At 57.0% G+C, this 11,958-nt stretch overlaps 1 protein-coding gene across 2 annotated transcripts; it reads right to left on the bottom strand.

Moving 5' to 3' along the window:
* Positions 1-3,382: 3,382 nt before the first annotated feature.
* Positions 3,383-11,947, bottom strand: Gtpbp2 (GTP binding protein 2). Of its 2 annotated transcripts, none has more exons than XM_048347706.1 (12): positions 11,914-11,947; positions 8,879-8,905; positions 8,394-8,578; positions 7,948-8,056; positions 7,596-7,793; positions 7,122-7,296; positions 6,744-6,963; positions 6,221-6,356; positions 6,035-6,093; positions 5,330-5,501; positions 4,789-4,953; positions 3,383-4,598 (listed from the first exon to the last, which is right to left on the bottom strand). In XM_048347706.1, the coding sequence occupies exons 3-12, from the start codon at positions 8,525-8,527 to the stop codon at positions 4,422-4,424; spliced, it is 1,545 nt and encodes a 514-aa protein (XP_048203663.1). In that variant the 5' UTR covers positions 8,528-8,578; positions 8,879-8,905; positions 11,914-11,947; the 3' UTR covers positions 3,383-4,421. The 2 variants fall into 2 exon arrangements, with proteins under 2 accessions (XP_048203663.1, XP_048203662.1); XM_048347705.1 differs by lacking the exon at positions 11,914-11,947 and adding an exon at positions 10,568-10,837.
* Between the last annotated feature and the right edge of the window lie 11 nt (positions 11,948-11,958).

Raw genomic sequence — 11,958 nt, 5'->3', positions numbered from 1 at the left:
GGACTGGGCTACAGATCAGTTGTAAGTACCAGCCTAGCACATTTAAGGTCGGAGTTTCAGTTGCTAGCACAGCCAACGGGAGGTGGAGAGGGAGGGAGGGGGTGATTTCAAGTGCCTAACTTGTACATCTTTTATGTGTGTATGCCAATCCTGGGGCTACAACTCAGGGCCTACGTACTATCCCTGAGTTTTGATCAAGGCTACCACTCTACCACTTGGACCACAGCTCCACTTTGGCTTTTTGGTGGTTAATGGGAAATAAGAATCCCATGGACTCCTGCCTTAGCTGGCTTCAAACCAAGATCCTTAGATCTCAGCCTCCTGAGTAGCCAGGATTACAGGCCTGTGCCACCAACACCTAGCCCAACTTGAACTCTTTCTCACTCCTGTTTCCTGCATGGGGAACAGAAAGTATTTTTTTCCTTTCCATTTTCCCCTACTTTATCCTGTTACCCTAAAATAACTCCTTGCTAAAACTTAAAAGTTGGCACAGGAAAAAAAAGTATAAAACGACATGACTTAATTCTTTCTTCCTAGCTTTGTAAAATGCGCAGTTCAGATAATGCCACGAGCAGAAGTTCTGGGGGGAGTGGTAGTGGTGATATTGGAACTTGGGCCCTACCCCTACCCCAGGCTTTTCTGCTGTAGTTATTTTTTTGTGTGGTCGTGTTCTTGCCCAGGTTCCCAACTGCCTTCGTATGTGGCTGGAATTATATCAGGAGACAGTATGCTTGGCCTGGTACTGCATTATTAACTTTCTTCTCTTGCATGTGAGAAGTGGACTCTTGAATTATTGGTGCAATGAGGTATAGCTTGTGGTTGAATATTTGCCCAGTGTGAGACCACTTAATCTCCAGGACCATGAAAGAATATGAAATTAGACATGGAGTCAAATGGACATGGACTGAGCTAGGTAGTGACGGGTGAAATGGGTGGGGAGAACAGTGGACACAAATCAAGTACTGCTTTTTAGTTTATTTATAAATCGGGGCTCTGATTTTAACTTGAAGGGGTAAAGTTTGAAATTCACCAAGACTAGCAGAAAGTACCCTTTGACGGTATTTTTCACTTTTATGACTAGCCCCCTACGTATACCAGACTTGCAGCTTCTTAAAGATAAGACTTCTTCAAGTGCATACCAATACGTAATGTACCTGCTATTCCTTGAATGTATGTATGTATGAAGTAAAAAAATGTTTAGATATGGGTTTGTCTGTCTTTGGCAGGATGGGGGGGCAGAGAAATGGAGGCAAAGGATGAGCAAATGCAGCAGTGGTACTCAATAGACACTGTTGAAAATGAGCTATACAACTGTGGGTGGAGATGGGGAGGGAAAACCTAAAAACTAGGAGCACAAAGGAAGGGGTGACAATGCCCAAAAAAGAAATGTACTCATTACCCGACTTGTGAAATGATAATTCCTCTGCATATCATTTTTATAATAATGAAAAATACAAAAGAATTTTATTATATGCCAAACTGGGGCAGTAAAAATGTGCAAGCTTTTTGAAGACCTGCCTTATATTCTTTTGTTCTCCCTAAATGTTCCATTAATGTAGCAACGTGGCTCACTACTTTCCGGAGGTGTTCTAAGTGCTGAGATGTGATTTTCTAACACTCCCACCACACTTACCCCTTTCTCTCTAAGATGGGCTCTCTATGTCCAAGTTGGCCTTGAACTGACCATCCCACTGCCTCAATCCCTGGTGTGCTGGGATTCCAGGCATTCCTTAACACTCCTAGCTGTGTGTGTGTGTGCATGCCAGTCCTGGGGCTTGAATTCAGGGTCTGGGTAGTACCTTTGAGCTTTTGTGCTCAAGGCTAGCATTCGACCTCTTGAACCACAGTTCTACTTATGGCTTTTTGGTGGTTAACTGGAAATAAAAGAGTTTCACTGACTTTCCTGCCCAGGCAGCTTCAAACCTTGATCCTCAGATTGCAGCCTCCTGAGTAGCTAGGATTATAGGCCGGAGCCTGTAATCAGCACCTGGCTCCAGCTTTTTCTTTGTTAATCTAGGGAAGAGAGAACAAAAACTAGAGCTGAAGGATGCATCTCTTTTGGCTGTTCTGCAGAAAAAGTTAACTACTTTTGACAGGCTGGCTTACTCGAAGGAGCCACAGAAAAAAAAGTGATGTGGGCCAGAAGTGGCACTGTGGCTCAAGTGGCAGAGTGTTAGCCTTGAGCAAAAAGAAGCCAGGGACAGTGCTCAGGCCCTGAGTCCAAGCCCCAGGACTGGCCAAAAAGTGATGTGGTGGAAAGGTTTCATTGGACTTCCAGAGGCCTTGATTGGTAGGGTATGAGCAAGGGGCAGTGGATGACCACCAGGGGGCAGTATCAGCATCAGCCTTGTCCCAGCACAAGGGCAGTGAGCCTGGCTGGCAGGCAGGAGCGTAAAGGTCATTGTTGGGGGAAAGCCATAGGACCATCTGGTTTCACATTTAATAGCAGCTGTGTAAAGAAGTAAACGTAACTCCTAAGAAGGAAGAAAATGCTCTTCACTCCTAACACAGGAAGTTTTATCTACTGCAGGCTTCTAGGAGCAAGACAAACGAGTCATATTTTAAGTTGCAGCTGGTCCCGGGTGGAGGTACGCTATCACTTTAATACTCTAGAGACAGGCATAGAAGACCTTGAACCACATTATTTCTTTTTCCAGGACCCAGGCTCAAAATGTAGTCCATGTTTTTACAATTGACTTATTAGCCTTGGACCTTACTTCCCTACCCATAATAAGTGACAGTCTGAACATGAAAAAAAGGGCTGATATTCTGCAGATGGTCCTCAAAGTCCTAAGAATCTAGGTTATAAGAGACCTGTGAAATGCAGGGCATTGGTGACTCATGCCTATAAATTCTAGCTACTCAGGAGGCTGAGATCAGAGGATTGCATTTAAAAGCCAGCCCAAGCAGAAAAGTCTGTGGGCCTTTTATCTCCAATTAATCTGCAAAAAGCCAAAAGTGGGAATATAGTCCAAATGGTAGAGTGCCAGCTTTGAACAAAAAATCCAAGTAAGAGTGTGAGGCCCCGAGTTCAAGCCTCCATTACAGACACCAAGAAAAAAACAATCTGTCAAGTGAGGACCAGCCTGCCGTTCATCTCTTCATTTCTCCTGATCTCTGACGGGCAGAGGAGAGAGCTCCTCCTCAAATACAGGGAAGCTACCTACGTGAGCTAAAAAGGCCTTGCTTTTGCTTCCAACTCTGCTCACTAAAGAACGCACAGCTAGAGCACCAGACACTGGTCCTGTGGGGGAGGAGCAAAAGAAACAAATGAGAAAAGACCTCTCCGGGGCTCAGCGATGGTGGGGATTCACTTGCCTCCAATTCTGCGGAGGAACCTAATTCGGCCAGCTGAGCCTGTGTCTTAAGCATAAGCAGTGTGTTCAACAAAACATTTTATTCTGTACAATATATATGTTTTTAAATATATATACATGTACATTTATATATGCAGAGAAATCTCAACCAACAAATCCCTGAGCCTACGGGAACCCGGGATGCTAATAAAGGGAAAGGAGAGTCCATGCCTCAGAGTAAGAAATACGCTAGCGTCTTTCCCTCTCCTGGCTCCCTGCTTCAGAGGGAAGGGGATGAGCACTACAAATTACTAAAACAACGTTTATGTCAGAGCAGAAAATGGGGCGAAGAGGGCAAGGCTGCAGAACTGTGAGGGGCCAGGTCCCCCAGCCAAAGCGTCCCATCCGACCCGGCATGAAGGCCCCCAGGGGGCTGCAGAGGGGAAGGGGACACTGGTTTCCATGCAGCTGGCCTTTGGCGTGGCAAGCTTTAGCTTGGCAGCCCCACGCGGGGGCCAGCACAACAAGTAGCACCTGTGGGGCCTGTGAAAGGAGCTGGGGGCTCGGCCCTTGGGAGAAAAAGGGGAACAAAGCCGAGGGGCTGGCCTTAGGTCTCGACAGGGTGGGAACACTGCCACTCACTGCCCCTCCCTCAAGTTCTTCGGGCTCGGGGGCCGCCAGGGGGCCAGGAGCCGTGTTTCTTGTGCAGTCAGGTAGAGATGGGCAACTTACATGGCCTTGAGAAGAGGTATAGAAAAAGGAGTGCTGCTGAGGCCACCCCAGTTGTGACACTTCCTGAGGGGCGGGGACCAGGCGGGCCGGTCACGCCCGCTGGTGATGGGGCCCGGGCGGCTGGAGTCCGCTCCCTCCAGTAGACAAGCCGCAGGGTTGCAGGGTTGCTGGGCCGGCCGGTGGGCTCGTTGCCCTGAAGTGTCTTTCCCTCAGTCCTGCCCCTCCCGGGGCCACACCGAGCTTCGTGCCTCTCCCGAAAGCTGTCGGGAAGCAAGTGGCAGAGAGCGCCCTCTCCCTAGCCTAGGAACACACAGAGCCGCCGACAGCGGGCAGCGTGGCCGGAAGTCATCGTGTATTGTGGCGACAGCGACAGCGCTGTCGGGCTCGGAGGGTTCAGAAGCCCATGCTGGCCTGGGCTTCTCCCGCTGAGATGGCTTGCACGTCGGTGACGTGGCCGATGCCCTTGGTGACGCCCTCCCGGAACAGCAGTTTGGCGCCCACCTTCAGGTACTCGGGGTGCTTCAGAAAGCGGAAACGCACCACCGCCTTCTCCCCTGTCCGCAGCTTGTCCTGTAGCAGAGAAGCGGTCACTGCCCCGGCCACTGCCTCCCATCTCCCGGCCCTGGCTACCCCTGGGGCCTCCCAGGGGGCCGCTTCCCTTGGTGGGACCGGAGCCCCGCCGTGTCTGAGGAGAGGCCTCCCCGGTGGCTGGGGGCCGTCCGTCCGCCTTTTCCCTGGAGGCCCGGCAGGGTCCGCTCACCTTCGCGTGGATCTTTTCCACCACGGCTGTCTGACGAACGTTGCCCACGTGGACTGTCACTTGGAATCCCCGCCGGAAGGTGGTGGCGTGGAACAGTAGGACTATCTCTGCCTCGAACACGGAGCAGATGGTGGGGTTCATCTCGGGGCTCACCATCACCATGCCCTGGGGAAGGCACAGCGCAGGCCCACCGAGGGCCCGCCCGGCTTTAGACGATCCCTCCCCAGCGACCCCCCAGCCCCCTGAACCCGCTTCTCCCTCCAACCCCACAAGCCTCGGCAGACAAGGGTCTCAATGCCCCTCTCCCACGTCCTCCCCCTTTACAAAGCAGTGTCTCTAGGGTCCTGGACACGCAGCTTACACCGCGGTGACTCACACTACAGTGCTCTTCCCCTTGGTGAGCATTCTAAGCCATTTTCATACAGACCCTGTAACCAGGCCTTTGCTTCTTGGGTGACAAGCACCTCGGAGCACAGTGCTCCTTGGCCAACAGTCACTCACTGGCTTTGTGTTCTCTCTGCGACCCCTGCACGCAGCTCACCTTTCGAAGCAGCGCGCGGTCAAAGTCCCCCAGGGCCAGTGTGGCGGCCTGACCGGCTCGCAGCACTCGACAGGCAGAGCGGTTGCGCTGGATGCTGCATACTTTCAGCTCCAGGAAGCGGCCATCGTCCGTAGGGCCCACCACCAGCTGGTCACCCTCACGGCAAATCCCACTGCAGCCCGGGGCGGGTGGTACAGTGTCAGCCCGGGGGCCCCTGAGCGACCGCGAGGGTCATGCCCAGCTCCCTCCCTTCTGGGGCTCAGCCCCTCAAGGAGGGAAAAGGAAGTTTCAATTCCGCTTTGAAGGTAGGGGGACGGCTGCCTTGCCAGTCCACTGAGACTCAAGTCCAACACCAGGGAAGAGCAGCGGTAACGCTGGCACAAAGGCGCCTTCTGCTTTGACAACAGTGAACACCTGACCCCTGGAGGAGCACGTTAACCCTTGGGTTTCACCCTCTGCTTTGAAGTCTTCTTCTATTCCCTACTCTGACATGTGTTTAGGTGATAAGCCCACACTTCCTCCCAGCAAGCCGCTATACTACTTCTTCCCTCATAGGCAGAGTGGCTTCCTGCAGCTCTTCAGGACATGCAAGCACAAAGCACAAACAAGCGTGTCTCAACTCCAAGGTCTCCTCCTCTGGCAGGATGCCTCAGAGTACAAGGGGGTGAGGGCCAAGTAGGATGGATAGCAAACAAGACCATTCACCTGGAAAGCGTCCCGCCAACAACAGTCCCCACTTCTGGTACCGTGTAGATCTCATCCACCTGGAGCCAAAGAAATCTCCATCCATGTCCGGCCTCCCAGGCTGTACAACCTCTCAACAGGCTCTGGCGGGGTCAGAACTGGCCCCTCCCCACCCCCAGCCTTCTACCTGTTTGTTGAGCCAACTACCTGGAATTCCGTCAACTGCTGCATGAGCTCCTCCTGCTCTTTGCTGTTGGTGAGCGGGGGCAGGATGTTCAGGAAGACTTTGAGAAGGTCCAGACTCTCCCCCGACACGCTGGACAGGGTGAAGATAGGGGTGACGCTGCAGAAGAAGGGACGGAATGGAGATGAGGGAAGTCCTGCCAGGAAGCGGGGGCCTCCACACATCCGGTGAGCCTTTCTCTGGGTAGGAAAGGGTCCCTCTCTCCTGGTTGTGAGCAAGCCAGGGAATGTGGCACGTGAAGTCCATCCCCAGGCCTGAGAGAGACAGGAAATACCCCCAAGGTCCCAGGCATCAGCAAAGCTCCGGGCTGGCTCTGGGGACGGGCCACGCCCTTCACAGAGACCAACACGCCCACCCCGTCCTGGGCTGCAAGGGCCAGGGGGCTGGGCTAGAATGCATCTGACCCTGCGGGCGGCACGCCATGCTCCCGGGCGCTTGGGAAGCCTTCCCCGTGGAGCAGGGCTTCAGGGTGCGAGGCAGGCTCACTTGGGTGACTGGGCAAACTGCTGGGCAGCAGTGACAGCGTCGTCCTCAGACGTGACCAGCATGGGGACCTTGTGGCAGCCAGGCTGCTTGAGGACCCGCTCCAGCTGGCGTACTGTCCTCTCCACTGTGGTCTTGGCACAGAGGTCCACTTTACTGACCACGATGAAGAAGGGCACTTTCAGGGCCAGTGCCAGCCCCAGATGTTCCCTTGTGGTGCCGGCTGCCTCACAGAGAGGTGGCAGCAGCAGGAGAGGAGAGAATGTGGGAGGGAGGAAAGGAAGAGGAGGGTTGGTGTGGCTCTCAACTTGGAAGCAGCCCGGGGCAGGAGTCAGCACCTCCCTTCAGCCCGGCCCCTCCCCCCTCCCCGGGGCCTCGTACCGATCCCCGTGTTAGCGCTGACCAGGAGCAGGGCGCAGTCTGGGCAGTAGGAGGTGAGGCCGAAGATGGTGGTGTGCAGGTACTTGTGGTGGCCCGCCAGGTCGATGAAGGTGATCATCTTGGAGCTGCTCTCGCAGATCTCTTCGGCCGTCCGTGAGTCGCTGTAATTCACCACCTAGCCCAGAGCCCAGGCTCTCAGTGCCCCCTGCAAGCCACCCCAACCCTTCAGGAATTGCCAGGACCTACGTCAGTCCCTAGTGGCCCTGCCTCAAAACTTAGAGCCCCCTTTTCTACTTAGTCCAGTTGACTTCCACGTGTTTCCTAAGAGGGAGAGCGTTGGTCCGCAGCGCCCTGGGAAGTTCATCTACGCTACTCCAAAGGCTGCACTCTCTGCCCCCAGCCTCTGTCCTTCCCCTCTGCCATCCCATCCAGCCTCAGAGGCTCGCCCCACTGGGTCCCGGCGGTCCCATGCACCTCTCCCTTGCTGTTAAAGCCCAGGATCTCGAAGCTGATGCTGGAGGTCCGGCCAGACTGAATCTCGTGCAGGTGGCGGAAAAGGTTGAGTCGAGCCCGGCCCCGCCCATTGTCCAGCTCTCCTTGGGTCAGGACCCCGAGCAGGGTTGACTTTCCTGAGTCCACATTCCCCAAGACAGCCACACGGAGGTCTAGGAACTGTGAACAAAATTGCCAGGGGTAAGGGCTCTCATCAACCACCCATCGCTGAAAGTCAAGGCTGCGGCTGCGTGCGGGAAGCCAGCAACGACCCGGGCACCACAGCGACGACTGGGGCCTGTCAGCACAGGGGCCGGGAAGGGCTTCGACTCACCTGCTGGTTGTCAGGGACCTTCCGCACCAGCACCTCGGTGATCTTCCGGGGAAGGTCACTGTCATAATCCACTTCTCGCTCCCGGAGAACAGTGATGTCCGCCCCAACCCTGTCACAGCAAGACCACTGCTGCCAGGTCTCACTGTACTCTCCCCTTTACAGCTTGGCTCTGGACCAAGGGCCTGCCTACACCACCCACCGAGCTCCTCACCCCCCTCCCCATCCATCCCACCCACTGCCCCTCCAGAGGAAACAAATAAGCCAACATATCGTAAGGAGCAAAACAGCCTAGGACCAATAGAGAGGGCAGGACCAGTGCCCCGCGCTGGCCCTTTGCCAAGGGACTACACAAGCTGAGACGCCCCGCCCCCGGACTCTGGACTCTGCTGGGAATGCCAGGCTCGCCGCCAGAGCTCGGGAAGGCCTGAGGAAAAGGGGACGCGTACTTCTCTGCCATCCGGTGCAGGGTCTTGAGGGAGGCCCGCATCTCCTCCTCAGCCAGGCCCACCAGCAGCCCGTTGTCCTCCACCCCAATCTGGTAGACAGCCTCACCACGCCCCTCCTGGAGCCGCCACTTCATCTGGGTCACCAGGTGCTCAAAGCGGTACTGGGATGGATTCACCAGCTTCAGCTTAGGGCAGGTGGGGTTTCAGGAGGTGAAATCAGACGTGCTCCTCCTAAACCCCACGTCACCACCCCCCCATCTGTCTTGCTGCAAGGACAGGACCTATCCTTTCCTCTTCTGTCCCCAGCTCCTCCAACAGTATGTTCCCCTTCACTAGAATGAGGTTCCAAGAGCCCTGGCCCTGAACCACATCCTAAGTTCTCATAGACTATGAAACTGGAAAGACCTATGAGAAATCACCCCATGCTGGCAAGGGCAACCTAACCAATCTAACGCATCCCCTGCTTTCCCCCGCCTAAGACTCACTTTATATTCAATGTTTCCATCTTCAGCCTGAAAAGAAACAGGAAGCAGTTACCACCTACTGTCCAGACTCAATGCCTACTTTCCCTCCATTCCCATCGAGCCCAAGCAGGGAGCAGAAGTCTCAATCACCTGTCTAGCCAAGTGCCTGCCAAGGGCCAATGCCAGAAAAACCCCTCTACTCAGCCCCAGTGTGACCTCTCTAAGGAGACAATAAATCACCAACTTAGGTGAGAAATGGAACCTCCTTTCGTTATTCAGGGGAGGTATGTTTCACCTAGATGCAAGATCACCTCTTCCTTCTCCTAGAGCTTAAAACTGCTGTTCGCAGGTGTCTTGGTGTCTTCTGGGCTCTATGTGTCTACTGTTAAGGCTTTTCTGCCTCTGATCTGGGAAACCCCGTTTCCTTCCTGCCTGTCCCTCTCAGCTGATGCCATCAAGTGTAAGAAGCTACTAGTGGATCTGGACCAGGGCCAAAGGGTGAGCTCAGCACTGGTCACCATAAGTTCAACGAGAGAAGAGCAGAGCACTCTAAAGTTTGAACTGAGATGAACAAAACAAACAGAAAATGTGAGGAGAAGGTAGACTGCACAAGCTAGACTCAACGTGGCTTTGACCTTCCATCCCCCTAAGTCCTTACACCTCAGTTGAGCTGAAATCCTCAGTCTACCATCTCAGGATCTCTTTTCTCCCTGCCAGGTGGTTAGTGCAGCACAGTGGGATCCTTTTGAGACAAGCCTTCTTCTCTTGGGTGTACATTCCATGTTTCTACTCATTTCCACAGTCCTCTGCTCTGGCCATTTTATTTTTCCTCTTCCCACCCAGTCCATCAAACTATCCTTCAAGGCCCTGACAGGTGGTCTTCACTCATAATCCCCACCACACAAAGTTGATGGACTGTCTTTTCCCATCAACAATGACTTAGTTATCATTTTCCTGGGAATGGGCACATTAGAACGGATGGCTTCAGAAATATGACCCAAGAGCGACACTATGCAGATGGCTCTCCAAGTGTGTTCCCAGGCCCGACAGCATTAGCAACACACACACGGGCACTTGTAAGAAACGTCTATTTTCGGGCCCATCCCTCACCTACTGAATCAGAAGTTCTAGGAACTGGGGCCATTCTAGCACACAGGTTTGATAACCCCTGGTTTAGGCTCTTCCTCCTGGGGCTCCCTATCTTGAGGAGAGACGAAGTGGGTGTTGTTCTCTTGTCCCACCCCCTCACAAGACAGGCAGAGGGCTAAGTCTAACTGTTCTCTGGTTGGATGTGAGTGAGTACTTGGGGATAGTACTTGGGGACAGGGAGGGACCACGCTGCCCTTCTCCCGGGCACCCTGCTCTTCCTCGTGGAGCAAGTTTAGAAAAAAGGACTGTTTACTCTGCTTGCTTCCTCATCCGGATACTCTGTTCGCCTCCAAAGAGATGGGGGCCCCTGTCCCCACTTGTCCTTCCCAAATAAGGGGTAAGCCCGGCCCCCAGCGGTCCGGACGCCCGAGGGGAGGTCCAGCCCCTCCGCGCTCCCCTCCCGGGGTGAGGGTCCTGGGGGCCGGAGGCCGGCTCTCCCCCGGCGCCCCGCCTTCCTGGGGGCTTGACACCGGAAGGGGGGTTCTCTCGGTCCCGCCTCCCGGGGGTCCTGGGACCGGAAGGAGTGGCTTCCTCCGGCCCCACCACCTTTTAGGTGCTCACCTCGGGGGGGAGGTACGGGGGGTTGTTGGCTTTGCCCCCTCGGTTCCTTCCGTTCTTCTTCTTCCCCTTCTGGCCCCCGCAGCCACTGCCGCCGCCGCCGACAGCCCTAGCTTTGAGGGTCCCGCCCATGGCCGGACCCGCTCCGGGCCGGCAGCAGCCGCCGAACAGCTCCGATACCCGCGAGTCCATCCGCCGCCGCCGCCGCCGCCGCCGGCCCCCCGCCCGGCCCCTCCCCCCCGCCGCCGCCGCCGCCGCCGCCGCCCTCGGCCACCGCCGCGTCGCCGGGCCAGCCGGAGGAGAGCGGGGTGGGGCCCTGCGCTGGCCCCGCCTCCGCGGGCCTCCGCGTCGCGTCAGAAACAGCCGCGGGGCACGACGGGAGACGGAGTCCGCCGGCCCGGGGCTGCGCTCCGCAGCGCGCGCCGCCGTCCTACGGCTCCCAGGCGGCATCGCGGCGGCGGGCTCCGCGGCGGGAGCCGGGGGGCGCGCGGCCGCGCAAAGGCCGAAGGGAGCGGCGGTCGGGGGCCGCCCGCGGCCGGCGCGGGGCCCCCGGGGCTGACATCAGAATCGGGCTTCGCGAGCGGCCCCCACGCCGCCGACTGGGCAGCCGCGCCGTTCCCGCCCGCCCCTCAGCCTCCCCGGCTCCCGCCCCGTCGGCTGGCGTGCCGTCGGGCTGAGTCAGGGGCCGAGCCCGGGCGGGGCCGGCCCTCGTCGGCCGCGTGACGGCTGTTACTGTGGCGCGGGCCGGGCCGCCTCCGCGCGGCGGTCACCGCCGTAGGGCCGGCTTGGCCCCGTCCGGGGGCTGGTTTGGGCCGCCCCGGGCACCCGGCAGGCTCTGACACGGGGCCCGAGCCCATAAACCGCCCGGCGGCCCCGGGGCGCCCGGCCGCCCGCCCCCCGCGAGCGCCTCCCCTCCCCTTTGTTTTGAAAGCCGAGCCAATCTGGGAGCACCAAGTTTGGTTTAAAATAGCCCCGGCCGTGGGAAGGTCCTGCCCCGTCCCACCCCGGCCTGGGGCGGGGCCCGGGCGCCCGGGGCCCTCGGAGATGCGGCCCGGAATAGAAACTTGGCCCCGGGCCCTCCCGGATCGCGGACTTGTGACCTCCCGGCCCAGCCCGGGTCAGCCTGCCGTCGGCTGGGAGTAAACACGAGGCACCCGCCCCGGCAGGCCGGGTGGCGCCGCAGCTAGGGTGGCCGGGCCGGGGAGTCGGGACGCCGGGGTTCGAGTCCCGGTCCGGGGCTGCCCCGTGACTCCCTCCTCCCCGCACGCCACGAGGTGCTCACAACACACCTGTTGGCCTCCGGACTCCGGGTTTTCCTTGGGAAACTAGACTCGGCCACAGTGACTTACCTCGGGCGCTCCCCGACGGGGATCCGACCCGGCCAAGTCCACCCG

The sequence above is a fragment of the Perognathus longimembris genome, chromosome 6 (genome assembly GCF_023159225.1).
Source record: "Perognathus longimembris pacificus isolate PPM17 chromosome 6, ASM2315922v1, whole genome shotgun sequence".
NCBI lineage: Eukaryota > Metazoa > Chordata > Mammalia > Rodentia > Heteromyidae > Perognathus > Perognathus longimembris.
This window is presented reverse-complemented; position numbering and strand designations above follow the sequence as displayed.

What these genes read in the sequence shown, in the direction of transcription:
- Gtpbp2 (XM_048347705.1), bottom strand. Translation starts at nt 10,756, where the DNA reads ATGGACTCGCGGGTATCGGAGCTGTTCGGCGGCTGCTGCCGGCCCGGA. An exon ending in CCCCGTACCTCCCCCCCGAG is followed by an intron (nt 8,906 to 10,567) that starts GTGAGCACCTAA and finishes GTTTCTTTTCAG; the next exon opens with GCTGAAGATGGAAACATTGA. An exon ending in AGGTCCCTGACAACCAGCAG is followed by an intron (nt 7,794 to 7,947) that starts GTGAGTCGAAGC and finishes TTTTGTTCACAG; the next exon opens with TTCCTAGACCTCCGTGTGGC.